A 14,974-nucleotide genomic window follows, 5' to 3' on the forward strand; every position below is an offset into this window, starting at 1 on the left:
AATTAGTGTCAAGTGTCTGTGTGCTAAAGCAAGCAAGGGGAACATTAATACTCCCTAATCAAGGTCTGTGTCGGCATTTTCTCCCCGTTGTCCCCCTTCTGTTATTCCATCCTTTTCCAGAGACAGGGAGAAGGAGCACAAGATGGTTGTTGAGCGAGCCCTGTTGACAAGCTTTTTTAAGCAAAGTTGCTAGATTTATGTCATGCTAAAACAGTAAAGATTTAGTAGAATAATGTCCTGGTTGTGTAGTTTTGTAACACTGACTTTTTTCTTTAAAGTCCCTCTCTGATCATCCTTTGATCTATTGTAAGAGTGTTGCTAGTGGTCTTTTAATGTGTCATTTTGCTGTTTTTAGACTACAAAAAAAATGTTTTATAAGTCATAGTATTATTACAAATTTTCCTCTTATCCATTCAATTACACGTCCTCCCACTATCTTACAGCCCCTTCCAACAAGGGCTGCCACATTCAGTCAACTAATCGACTATTAAAATAGTAGATGACTAATTTAATAGTCGATTAGTCTTTATTTTATATTATAAGGAATCATAGTGTAGTAAAGTTGAACAAAGTTGTGACCAAAAAATGCACTTTTTTTCATTATTTGAGTCAGTGAGACCAAAACTTACATTTGCTTATTTCAGATGCCAACCTTATTAGAGAGATGAGGAATATACTTCCCATCAAACTCATTTTGACAGGTGACCTTTGACCCTATACACAATTTATATTTAAAATTGATATTAAATTGTTACGTCATCTTGAGGGGTATAATAATGATAATAATCAGTGATTAGTCTTTTAAAATAATTGTTTGTGGCAGCACTACGTACAACCCAAACATATTTTTTCATCTGCTTCTGATTCACAATGATTTGAGTTGGTTCACCATTTTCATTGGAGTGGATCTTGAAAGATGAATTATTCCTGGATTTTTGGGAGAGAAAGTCATCTTTTTATAGGTTTTACAATGCCTTCTCTGTGAGTTAGTAGCAGCAGTCACAGCGAGGCGCTGAGGCGGCGTGCTGTTTGACGCTGCAAATATGTGGACCTGCAGTGAGGTCATTGTCAGAGTCTGAAAATCCTTTCTAGTGAGTAGCTTCATGAGATGTGATGATGAAAACAAGACCCAAGTAGATGAACAGTCCCATCTCCAAGAAGGCACATAAGCAAATTAAGTGTGACTGAAGGCTTTAATTCGAAAGGCAGAAGGATTAGGCTGTTTGATGAGCAGATTTAAGGGTGCAGGCGAGAGGAACAAAAAGAAACACTTCTGGCCAAGAGTAATAATCTTTGAAATTTTTTCTTTAAACCCGTCTCCCTGTGACGTGTATTTTCACTGCACTTCCACCCAACATCTTCCATCCCCAAGATTAAGGGCTTTTATCATGTTTCCTCTCTCTCCTGTGATTTCCGCTTGATATTTTTTGCTTTTCATGTCTTCCTCTGCATTTGCCTTTTTTTTCCTTCCTTTTTTTTTCTCTAAGTGGACTTCAGTAGGTTTAAGAAATGTTACATCATAGTGCACTTAGATGCAAGTGTATTACCGTTCTAGTAAAACACTTTCTGTTTAGCAAAGTTGTCTGATTTAATCCCTAAAGGTTGTCCTCGGGCATGTTAGATAAAGGCCACCTCAGTGAAAGCTTTTCTTCTTTATATTTTCCGGATTGTATAATTCCTTCGTCTTTCTTGCAGACTTTCCATACGCCCAGCTTGGGAGATGAAGAGTTTGAGATTCCTCCCATCACGCCTCCACCTGAGACAGAGCACGGTCTGGGACCAGAAGTGGACTCACCGTTCCCGCAGATGCCAGAGCCCCCAGCTCTGCACAGGGGTCCCATGATACCCCAGTTCCCCCCACAGAGCCTGGATCTGCCCTCAATTACCATCTCCCGCAACATGATTGACCAAGAAGGGATGTCTGTCAACACTGGCCATCCTGTGGTAAGCACCGTCATAAATACATATAAATCAAGACAGCCATTCATTCTGTCCCTCGTTTATCACCCAGACGTCTTGCTCCTGCATGAACTTTTTTGCAGCTGTAGCTCCAGATGAGGTTTTTGATGATGTATCTAAACTTCAAGATGTGATTTAGTATCTTATAGACACTAATTTCTGTCTTTCAATTAGGGCTGTCAAGATTAGTCATCGATTATACGACTAATCCATTATTAAAATAGTTAACGACTAATTTATTTGTCTAGTAGTCGTTACTTCATATTATATGAAGTCAGCATGTAGTAAAGTGGAAAGTTATGATGGCATTATGCTAGCTTTTTGGACTATTTTGGCATATTTCAGGTACATGCTAGCTATTTTGGCTAATTTATGATTTGGTCAGTTTTTTAGGCTACTATGGAGTTTAGCTAATATTTCAACTACATGCTAGCTATTTTGGCTAATTGAGGATTTGGTCAGTTTTTAGGCTACTATGGAGTTAAGCTAATATTTCAGCTGCATGGTAGCCATTTTGGCTAATTTAGGATTTGTTTCTGTTTTTTAGGCTAAGTTGGAGTTTAGCTAATATTTCAGCTACATGCTAGCTAAGATTTTTTTTTTCAGTATTATAGACAAATCTGGAGTTTTGCTAATATTTCAGCTTCATGGTAGCCATTTTGGCTAATTTAGGATTTGTTTCTGTTTTTTAGGCTAAGTTGGAGTTTAGCTAATATTTCAGCTACATGGTAGCTATTCTGACTAATTTAGGAGTTCTTCCGTTTTTAAGGCTATTTTGGAATTTAGCTAATATTTCAGCTACGCTAGCTAAGAATTTTTTTCTGTATTTTAAACTAATCTGGAGTTTAGCTAATATTTCAGCTGCATGCTAGCTGTTTTGGATAATTTAGGCTTTTTTTCAGTTTTTTAGGCTAATTTGGCATTTAAAAAATATTTTAGTTAGCTGCAGCTTCAGCATTTTCAGCTATTAGCTTCAACGATTTCAGCTATCAATTTCAGCATCTTCAGCAGCCAAATTCAGCTTACACCATTCACACTAGCATTATCACAGGTAATGCTATATATCTAGTTTTTAGTTAGTTTAAAGCTAATGATGGTTAAGATGTGTGTTTTACTTGATTTGTCGACTAATCGGAAAAAATAATCGGTGGTTAGTCGTTTGTGGCAGCACTAATTTTAATGAGCCTGTTTTTTGCTAAACCCGTAATGTCACCTTCACAGTTTTAGCATCCCATGTTGACAGAGCACCTGGCACTGCATCTGTTTGCATCACTGGATGTGCATGATCCTATTCAGTAAATGTCATGATATCGTGCTACTCACTGTGATCACTCTTTGTATGGTGAACTGATTTGAACTGATCCCAGGTGTTGAGAGTACAAAGTATACATTCATCCTGGGGAGGACAGTGGAAATGGCCCCACAAGCATTGCAGCTTCATACGCTCATATTTAATTCATGTAACCTCCTGGAGCCTTTTTTTGGCTCTGTAAATGCTGAGCTGAGGTGGTTGAAAACATACACATTGTATTGGAAATCTATATGATTTGTGTTTGTAGTCTTCCTCGTCGGGTCTTGATGAATTCAGTCAACAGATTTATTCAATCCGAAGAGTAAAATAATCACTTTTGTTAATGCTGCTAATGCGTGCTGATTGTGAGATTGTTGTTTTATTGAAAAGTCATTTCCAAATGCCACAATCATAGACGCACCGGAGAGGAAAAAATGGAAATGTCAGCGGCTGACTAGATGTCTTACAGAGCCATTACAAAAATGGAGGATTCATTTAGAGGAGAAGAAATAAAAGGACAAAGGCACGAGTGAGGAAATGATGATATTGGTGCTACATTTACTCTGTGAGCCACAAATCACATTCAATTGAGAAGAGGTGCTATTATCATCAGGACTGTATGAATATGTGAAATGAGCGTTTGACCCCCTCCCTCTCAGTCCTTTTACTCCCTTCCTTTGACAAATTTGTAGGATCATTTTAGATATTTATTTACATTCCAGAGAGTTTTTTTTTCCTTACTCCATACTTTTATCATATAAAATAATTGCCGCTTTTAAAATATCTCTGCAGCATACAGTAAGTGAGTCCCAGAAGGCTTTTTGCCTAAGGAATTTTCATTTCATGGTCAGTTAAGCTTTCTGCATCTGGAAGAAACGGAACCTTGACACAATTACATTCCTGACTGTTCTCGCGACTTGCTGGAGGATTAGATTTGATTCTCAAACATTATTCCTCTTTAACACCATTTGCATGGCTCATGTCTCTGATTGTGCAGAGACCCTATTAAAAAAGTGAAGGGAGAATGTGGGTCTCCGCTCCCTGCCTTGTGGCATTGTCGCCGGCACACCACTCACTCGTTATCAGTCATCGCACATTGTAGTGCGAGAGGGCTTGTGGTGGCCCTTCATTTTTCCTACAAATGGGATTGATCCCCAAAAGTCTCTTGACAATGCTTCTAGAGACGATTCATCTGTGCTTTTATCTGCGCTTTGGAAAGAGAATGCAACTTCTAAATAGGGCTGCCAAGATTAGTCAACTAATAGAATATTAAAATAGTCGACTACTAATTTAATAGTCGATTAGTTGTTACTTTATGTTATATGGAGTCGGAGTGTTGTAAAGTGGAAAGTTATAATGGCATTATGCTAGCTTTTTGGACTATTTTGGCATGTATTATGATTTTTTTAGGCTAATTTGAAGTTTAGCTAATATTTAATCTACAAGCTAGCTATTTTTGTTTTTTTAGGCTGTTCAAGATTTTAGCTAACATTTCAGCTGCATGCTAGCTGTTTTGGCTAATCTAGGATTTTTCAGTTCTTGAGGCTAATTTAGGATTTAGCTAATATTTTAGCTGGCTTTTTGAGTCTTTACCTTCAGCAATTTCAGCAATAAACTTCAGTTTTTTTAACTATCAATTTAGTGTTGATACTCAGCTAACACTCAGCTATCAACTTGAGTGTTTTTAGCTAACAATTTTAGCGTCTTCAGCCACCAACTCCAGTGTTTTTAGCTAACAATTTTAGCGTCTTCAGCCACCAACTCGAGTGTTTTTAGCTAACAATTTTAGCGTCTTCAGCTATCAACTTGAGTGTTTTTAGCGAACAATTTTAGCGTCTTCAGCTATCAACTTGAGTGTTTTTAGCTAACAATTTTAGCGTCTTCAGCTATCAACACTAGCATCTTCAGCGGCCAAATTCAGCTTACAGCATTCACATTATCATTATCGCAGGTAATGCTCTATATCAAATTTGTAGTTAGTTTAAAGCTATTTATGGTTAAGATGTGTGCTTTACATCCAGTTTGCGCATGACCCAATTAGTCGACTAATCTGAAAAAATAATCGGTGATTAAAAATAATCATTTGTGGCAGTGCTACTCCTAAATGAGATAAGTAACAGCACCGTTTGCAGGGAATTGTGTATTCGTAGACAATGATGTACGAAGGACCTGAGAGGGGCGTTTTGTCATCTTGTCAGCACTCTGATAAAGGAATGACAACCTCATATACATGATTATATTCTGTGTTATTTGTTATGGCTGCAGGGGCAAACAAATAAACTGTGCACTATTGCAATTACATTTCTCATCAAGGCGCCATGCTCATATTTCCCAAACACTTGTTTTGGTTTTCTTCCTCTTTGCTAGCCTGCTGGTGCAGAATCGTATGCGTGTGTGTGAAAGCCAGTCTCTTATCACAACTTAATGAGAAATCCAACCAGTGAATATACCTGGGCTATTTTCAAAAGCGTCTTCCATGTCATTGCATTGCCAAGTGTTCTGTTAATTCCTCCCTGCTTAATGTTCAGCGTATGTCTTGCAAATTGGCCACAGATGCTGGGTTTCCACAAAGAAAAATGCATTTTCTCAGCTGCAAATGTGCCTGGCAAGCCCTGAATCTGAAGTCATTATTTATTTAATCTGCTCTCCTAACAAGCTTCTGACTCTCATTTTTGTCTCCCAGCATGTGTCCTCCTGATTTCTGATTGAGTCTCAATAGTGCCAAATAGTACTGGAGTTAGAGCTGCCACTGTTGCTTTATTCACAATTTCTTCTCGATTTTTCTCCCTGCTTCACAGCAAGGCTCTGCGGTTTCTATTTCAAAAAACACCTGGTGCCTTCACCACATTTTCGTTTTTTTTTTTTTTTTTCCTTGACACGAGGTAGCGTGTACTGAAATGGGCTCTTGTGTCCTCTGTGATTGGATTCGAAGCCTACAGTAGTCAACTGGTTGTATTGGATGTTAAAATCAATATTCAGGAGATATGAGCCCTGCCGTCTTATTACATTTACCACTGCGCGATGACACATTATATATTTTTCATTACCAACTAGCTGTTTCACTTGCCATTAGCTTAACAGCTGCAAAAATATGCTAATATTTAATAATACTGGATCGTGTAAGATGAAAGTGAGGCTGAAAAAGCCATTTGTAGTTTGTTGTTTACATGATTTGATACGCCTCGATGCTGTGTAGATTTTCACTGAACACAATACCCTCAGCTCTGATTGGTCCGGAGCGACTGTGCACTGAATGAAAGAAAAAATGTGAGCACTGTTGCAGAAAGCATGTTTTTCTACACATCCTTCTTATCTCCCTTTCAAGCCAAGAAGCACTGACATGAGTTGTACATCAATTTAAGAGAGTGGATTTTTTTCTCCCTTCGTTCCTTTCTCTCTTTTTTTTTTTTTTCTTTTCTATCTCTCGACAGACAGCTCTTGTGACATATTGGGTCAGTCAGAAATGAAAGATATTCATGCAGGCATGCAATACTCGAAATGAAGTCTCAGCTTGACCTTCTACATGATTGATTCTGTAATTTACTTTTCTCATACGGCTTTAAAACTGGAATGATGTCATGTTGGACACGTTTTAAATACACATAATGCATTGGGAGAAACGGCGGAGAGGGGTGTTGGGTCACTGGTTGTACCAGACCAGCGGGTGGAGGTGGGGTACTAACCCCAGACTTCCATGGGGGGAGGAGAACCAGGGAGATTTGTTTTTAAGTGGGGGTTAGAGGTTGGTAAAATAGAGACTGACTTTGCACACCGCAGAGGGGGGAAGGACAGCGAAGTGTGTTTGACTGCAACAAGGCAAAGGAAAGAAAAACAATTTATCTTCATGCTATTATAGCCTTTACCCACATTCAGAATTCCATTTTTCCCATTTGGCTTAAGCACAGACTTCAGCAGGTTGCAGAAAATAGAAGGCATAAAAAAAAGATGTTCCCATTTAAAGGTAGAGTAAAGGAATATGTGCACAGCACTGATAAACTATCTTTAATAGGACCGACCTTTCATGCTGGCCAAAGTTACTGGGGATTCATCCTTATAATTACCATATAGATGATTTTACCCCTCTCCTGCCATGGAACATTTCCAAGAGCTTTGGCATTGATTGAATGGAAATTGAACTTGTTAACACTCTTTTCAGTCTGTTACAGCTTTGTGCCACTGTTCATAAATTCTCCCCAAATTCTGATTTCCAATATCTTAAAAAAACAGACTTGGGGGGCTTTTTTCATTGACATTAGGGCTGAGATTTTTATCACTGAGCGAATGAATAATGTATTTGTATTAGTTGGCCTGTATTTTTAGTTAAAAACACATTTTTTCTTACTACTTATTCTTATTCTTCCTTAGAATGTGGCTTTGCCTGGAGTGTTTCCTGTGCTGTAAGTAGCTGAGGCAAACAGTGATGTACCAAACAGAAAACATTCCGTTTCCTTCGTCTTTGCGCCGCATACTGTTGGCAGCATAATGGCATTTCTTGCCATTCCAGCTTTTGCATTATAACCGGCACAATGGGGACTTTTACAAACTGGATTTACATTGAGAAATCCTTAAATGATTAGAGAGTACATTTCAGCTTGTTAGTGTCACACAAAGAACACACCCACCGACCCACACACGCACACAGATCGCACTAAGGAGGGCACATCTGGCTACTGTGTACTCAAGATAAAGACGTATTTGCAGATTCATGATGACTATCAAAATATCTGGCTGTGACTGCTGGCAGTAGTGCAATCAAAATGCAAATGAGAAGGCAGCGGCACAGAAGCAAACATCCAAGTATCGCATCATATTCCCAATCAGGACATCTGTTACTTAATATCATGTGTTTGACTGGCTTATTAATAGCTGTTTTGTTTTCGTTTTAATCAGATTTGCTCATGCTGTTGTTTCTCTAACAAGACTTTGTGTTTTTTTAGGCAGGAGTTTCTAATGCCTAAACTGCTGCAATTCCCTTTATTACACTAACTTTGGGGTAAATAATGTATTTGGCAGACTGCTAGAAGAGATTTAATCAAGTGTCACTGTGTGGTCAGCGGTGCATGTTTTCTAAAATGAGCAGCATTCAATATGAAGCCATTTGGAGAATTATTATTTTTTTTTGCCATATTCATGACAAATGGCAGTCTGAACCATTGCTTAAAGGCAAAATTGCTCTACGTGGATTGAACAAATGTTTTTTTGACTGCACATACAGATGGCTATGACTAATAAACTCAGTTTGTGCATCTTTGGTTGTTCGCTGCAAGCCATCAAGTTCTCAGTAATGACAAGCACATTGGCACTTGGATCACAGCACGGCGAAGAGTAAATCATGGTAATTTGGTTACGGGCTTGTTTAAAGGAGCTTTTATTCTTGTATTTTAGGAATTGGAACATTGTGTGTTCCACTTCTTTCCTTAACTTTCCAAAGACCTGCTCGCACATGTAAATGTGAATCCTCTCCCACTTTGTAGATTGTATTTATGATAAGCAGCAGACATGGTATGAGAAAGAAATGGATTGTAGATCCAATATGTGCCTGTCTGAAATGGTGTTACAATATTGTTTTTGAAGACAGGCATTCATAAGGTTCCTTCAATAAAGCCAGGTGCATGGCTTTATGATGTGTTGATGTTGGGAGAGATTGAGTTTGTGCTGCTGAATACCAGATGGATGTACCCAGGGAGAACAAATAACCTTTTCTGTTCTGTTCACGTCCTCTTGGAGATTTCATGTCAGCTCTGTTGGCTCTCTGATCAGTCTTGCCTCTGGAGAGCTGGCAAACCTTGTAATTTCATCCTCCCCACAATCAATCCAAACATGCATGCAACTTTTTTTTAAGACTCCTGCAAGAGCCATAATGTTTTAGTTGTTGAAAGGACAGGGGGAAAAGGCAATTACATTATACAATGGACAGTAAAAGACTTGAGATTTGTTCAAAGCTCCTGCGTTTCATCCCTTCAGCTGGTTGATTTATGAAGTTGATTGCATGGGAGTCTTGGTCTTTCACAGGCAAACGTGAGAAAAAGCACCTCTTTCACAGAGTTGTAACCTGACATAAAGGATATTGGCCCGAGGCTTCTTCAGTGCACTGCCATGTTGTGGGACTCAAAGATAAGGGCGTTCTGGAGTCTTTGAAGTATTGTAGCAGACTTTTGTATAAGACGTTTGCTGTACCTAAGATGACCCACAGGAGTCTTTTAAATAACTTAATACCTTAAAGCCCTCTAATTATGGGTAAGGAATTTTTATTCTCCGGTCAAGATATCTATTTATATCTAATATTGATGCGTTTTTAGACAAAAAAAACAACATTTTTGTTTTGCATAGATGTTAAGAGACTTCCTTTTCCATTTATTTATTTTTTGAGTTTGTTAGTTTAAATTCTGTTATCATACCAAATCATAGTTTGTAGACGTGGTGACTGTTTCTTTACCATCTGTTTTTAAAAAAAAGTTTCCTGACAATTTTTTTTTTTGTTTTTAAGTAGATAAGGGATGTAGGAAAAATCGATTCAGTGAATTATCGCGATATTTCAAATAGTGCCAAAACAATCTAAAATAATCATTTATCGGCAAAAAACCTCCGACCTCAAGTTGGCAGTTCACCACACCGAACCTCTTTCAGTAGCTCTGCACCGCACCAATTAGGGCTGGGTTGATAAAATTGATTAATCAATTTGAATTGACTTAAGCTTAATAGATCAATAATTGATTCATAAAAATATAAATCGATTTAGCACATAAAGCTAAAGTTCGCTAGCTTGATGCTAACGTTTAATGGATTTTCCCATAAGGCGGCTAATGCTAAATGAGCAGATTTATATACTCATAGGCATGAATTTTCTAAACTCCTTTAAGGAAATATTTTTTAAAGTAACCATTTGTCGTCTAATTCTTTTGCAAAAAAGTGTACTGCTATAGCGCCATCGCCACCTAGTGGTCCGACTGAAACACCTTCAAGAAGAGGCAGAACAATGTTTACAATGTGAATGATCTGAACTTTTTTGTTAGAACTTCTTTTGAGAAACCATGTATGCTATTAACAATCTAGTTATTTCACTAATATATTTTACAGTATCTGAACTCTATCAGATACAGTATATATATTTTCAAAAATATATTGTAGATTATTAAAGTATTTCTAAACAAATGCGTATAAATGTGTAAACTGTGTGAGCTCAAAATTAAATTGAATCAAATTGAATTGAGAGAATAAAAAAAAAAATCGGAATCAAATCCAGGCTCTTGTGAATCGAATCGTTTCTGGAAATTATAATTAATACCCAGCCCTAGCTCTGATATACAACAACACATGATGAGAACCACTTCCTGTATGCTCGGTAGTGTAGTCATGCAGGTGTTGTTACGCAGCTCCATGACAAGACTCAGTTTGAGCTGAAATAGACAGATGTTGGATTGCCTTGTTGGTTCTTTAGCTGTTTATTCCAGTAGCCATTTGCTAACTCATGAAGTACATTTAGGCAGTTTTGGACACGAATAGCACTTTATCTTTGTAATCATAACTAAAGAGCCTTATTGGTCAGAGAACATTTAAACTTTTTATTTCATATAAATAAGTATTTTGTTGTGGAAATCAGACCCCAATGAGTGTGGAAAAAACAATTCATAACTTCACAACGTGTATCTAAGATAAAGTTGCAGTGCTTAATGTTCTGACAGTTAGAGAAAATGTATTTTATTCAATTCTGTTCATGTTAAAGGTATATTAGTATTCAAAGTTTTTAAAAGTCACTTTGAAAACGTGATATATTGTCTCTGTTACAATCCTCGGATACATTTGGTAATTTTGTTTTGATACATGTGTTATGTGATACGTATTGTATTTCCAGACACAGCCTTAGTAATTATGGGTGTTTGAAGTAGAGACACAAGGTCCTAACAGTCAGAAAATAACCCAGTCATTTAGAAAAAGGATAAATGATAAGAAGCTAGAAAACACCTATTTGACTTCTCTCTTATTCTGTTTTTTGTAGAATATTGGACGTGGACATCTCCATCAATACCCATCCAATCCATCCATGGTGATGAAGTCAATCATAAGCATGAACAGCCCAAATGCTATGATGTCACGGAATCAGATGTCTGCCATCAACCAGTCCCAGCTCAACGCTTCAGTGGGCCTGAACATGGCAGGACCCAACATTGCTCACACCTCGCCCTCACCTCCCGCCAGCAAGTCGGCCACGCCCTCTCCTTCCAGCTCCATCAATGAAGACGAGCAAGATGATGGCAACAGGGTTAGCAAAGATTTTTATACTACTGCATGAAAGGATTTTAAGAGGGTTGAGTTGTCATCGATTCCTTTCTTTCATTTTAGGTGGTTGGAGAGAAGCGACCAGCCCCAGTAGATCCAACCAAGAAACCCAAGACTCCTAAGAAGAAAAAGAAGAAGGACCCCAATGAGCCTCAGAAGCCGGTGTCGGCGTATGCTTTGTTTTTTAGAGACACTCAGGCTGCTATCAAGGGTCAAAACCCTAACGCTACTTTTGGGGAAGTCTCCAAGATTGTAGCGTCTATGTGGGACGGCCTAGGAGAGGAACAGAAACAGGTACTTTATAAATGCTTCAAAGTAGAGGTATATTTCAGAAAATAAGATTTAGACAGAAAATGCAATCTGTTGTGTCTACCTGAGACTTCAAATATTTTTCACATTTTTACAGGTTTATAAAAGCAAAACTGAAGCTGCCAAGAAAGAATATTTAAAAGCTCTGGCTGCATACCGTGCCAGTCTGGTATCTAAGGTGAGACCTCCTTTTTTAATCTTGCAAACATTAAATTATGAAATTATTTGCATGTTCCTTTAAAATCATGTTTTTTTTGCACTCTCATCAGGCTGCAGCAGAGTCCGCTGAGGCCCAGACTATTCGAACAGTCCAGCAAACCCTGGCCTCCACCAGCCTGTCTCCTGGCCTTGTGCTGCCTTCGCCCCTCAACCAGCACCCTTCCATGCCATCAGCTGCCCAGGCATTGCAACAGGCCCTGCCACGAGCCATCGCCCCCAAACCACTGCAGATGAGACTAGGGGGCAGCCAGATCGTGACTTCGGTTACGGTCTCCCACCAGAATATGTCCCCCGGGATGCCGCCGCAGCTGTTGGGCCAGATGGGTTCTGGAGGGTCCATAATGGCGAGTGCCCAGTCCACAGGGGTGTCTCAGATGAGTCCACCCATGCAACCGGTGCAGCAGCATGCCATGCAGCAGCTTCAGCAGCAACAGCAGATGCAACAGCACCTCCAGCACCATCAGATGCAGCAGCAGCAGATGCATCACCAGCAGATCCAGCAGCAGATGCAGCATCAGCATTTCCAGCACCATCTCCAGCAACAGCTGCAGCAGCACCACATGCAGCAGCAGCAGCAGCAGCAGCAGATGCAAATGCAGCACATTCAGATGCAGCATCAAATGCATCAGCAGCAGATCCAACATCTCCAGCAGCAGCAGCAGCAGCAACAGCAGCAGCAGCAGCAGCAGTGTTCTCCATCTCAGCCCTCTCCTGGTACCCCACATTCAGTGGGAGGTTCTGCATCGCTTGGCAGCCCCCAGCCAACTCCACAGCAGCAACCACACCCCTCCCAAATTCAGGCCCACGCCCAGGTCCTGTCCCAGGTCAGCATTTACTGAGCCAAATAAAAATCCTCTCTCAAAGAACAGGAATAGAATAAAAGCATCGCTCCATGTTGCTTTTCTAAGTTGCACTTAAGAAGTGTGTAAGAATTAGAATGTTATACAAAGAACTTGTCCTTTGTTGTAGACAGATATGCACATACATGTACAGGGGGGCAAAAACTTTAGCTGGGGTTTTGTTGATAAAATATTATGGTGAGCACCCAGTGATTGTTTGTGAGGTGTTTCGGTTGTTCATTTCAACTGACTGGGAACAACGTTTGCTGAAAGAAGTCTATCAGTTTTATTTAACAGCAAAGCTTTATTTATGAGGCCGGAGTTGTCCACTGAGTGCAGAATAAGGACCAACGAAAGCATTTTTATCGCTTCTTGCCTGGACAGAATGACTCACAGGATCCTCACTGGAAACCAGTACTCACTCACTCACTCACACACCAGTCTTCGTCTCTCTGGAACTCTTCAAACCCTCACAGTGACGCTCAAAGACACATTTGAACCACCTCACTCTTTGACAAATGAAGACAATGGGAAATAAAAAGTCTCGAGATGCATTTATGTGGACTGAACTGAGGCAGAAACTGCCATAAATCATTCATGTCATCACATCAGACTGTAGCTGTAATCTGCTGTACATGTTTTTGTAGAGAGGGGAGCGTCGAGATCTCCTTAATCAGTAATCTACCCCAAAAACAATTCGCCCACAAGGGTGTAGCTGGCACCACCCCTCCCACAAGCATACGAGAAGCTCCTTCTTTCATTTGTTTTTATGTCAGATGTTTAACAGTTAAATTATGCTTTTATTTTGTGTAACAAAGGGGATATTTTATGGTACCTACAAATTTCTGGATCAGGGCAGATAGTTTGGGGATTGAAGTATTTTTACTCTGCTCCTTGATACTGTCATTGTGTAAGAAAAAAAATGATAATAATAATTCGCAGAGCCAGTTTGTTGCACTGCCAAAGCCAACTAAAAAGGCATCGGACATATTTTTTGCCAGTTGTACAGAAGTCCCTGGGGGAAAAAAAACCTAAAATGTTGTACATTTTTCATATCACCTGTTGTAAAGTTTTAATATGTGAGGCTTTAATTAAAACAATGTTAAACGACCTGTGGATTGCTATATCACATAGTGCATTTCTGCTCTTTTATACTTTTTTTAGCAGCGTTTTCTTTGTATTTTGCTTACAAACCAACTGCATATCAAACGTGTCCAATGCATATCTGAAAACGTGTTTACAGCTCACGATAAAAAAGGAAAAAAAAGAAAAACATGACGTTATTTAATGTTTTTGCTCAGCCATGAACCCACAGAGACATTCCACCAATAATATTATCCTTTTTTGTAAGAAGTATTATATATTTCTTTGTGTCTCTGTTCAAATTAAAGTATCAATCACAAATATTTATTTGAAGCAATCAGTTTCTTTGAAAAGCTATATTAGCCATAATTCCTATGAGGTATTTCTTCATACTCCCTTGGTAGCTACTGAAAAGAATATTAATAAATAATGAAAAGGTCACAGTTCCTTACAAAGAAAAAAAATAGAAATTTGTATGTTTTCTATGGAGTACAAGGAAAAAAAGACATTGCAGGGATCTATCAACATTGGTGTCGGCTTTATTATAATGTGTGCTGTTTCTCAGTGATTTGAATGGAAGTCCATTGTAACTGTGTGTAAAAAAGAAAAAAACAGTGTTGATACCAGACAAGGTCAGCATGTAACTGGTACTTGTCTCAATAACAGCCCCCTTCTCACACACCAGTGCATTGGATTCTGCCTCTTTCTTACTCCCTTCAAAATCGCTTCATTTCCAAGACATCCCCAGGGGTTTGCTGAGCTCCCTTGAATAATATGGAGAGCGGGGGAGGGAAGGCAGGCAAACAATAATTATCATATCTTCACAATGGGCTGTGAATCCACTGGCCCAAAGAACCCTTTTTTTTCTCTCTCTCTCTCTCTAGCAGCAGCGGTGGAGACATTTTAAACACAGGTTGATGTTAGTTACAAATTAGGAGTCAGAATGTGCTCCTGAGCATTACTGATAGCAGCTCAATTTTAGTTTTCTTTTCAATTA

General features: G+C 39.0%; 1 protein-coding gene across 1 annotated transcript in view; it reads left to right on the plus strand.

Annotated features, from left to right (window-relative positions):
* tox3 (TOX high mobility group box family member 3) overlaps positions 1–12,638 on the plus strand; it is a gene marked incomplete at its 3' end in the record, with an annotated part of 50,673 nt that extends 38,035 nt beyond the window's left edge. Inside the window, 5 exon segments of the mRNA XM_024296263.2 lie at positions 1,696–1,944; positions 11,247–11,510; positions 11,591–11,821; positions 11,934–12,014; positions 12,106–12,638. Of these exon segments, the coding sequence (XP_024152031.1) occupies positions 1,696–1,944; positions 11,247–11,510; positions 11,591–11,821; positions 11,934–12,014; positions 12,106–12,638 (1,358 nt within the window).
* Positions 12,639–14,974: the final 2,336 nt, after the last annotated feature.

This window comes from Oryzias melastigma, linkage group LG3 (genome assembly GCF_002922805.2).
Source record: "Oryzias melastigma strain HK-1 linkage group LG3, ASM292280v2, whole genome shotgun sequence".
Lineage (NCBI taxonomy): Eukaryota > Metazoa > Chordata > Actinopteri > Beloniformes > Adrianichthyidae > Oryzias > Oryzias melastigma.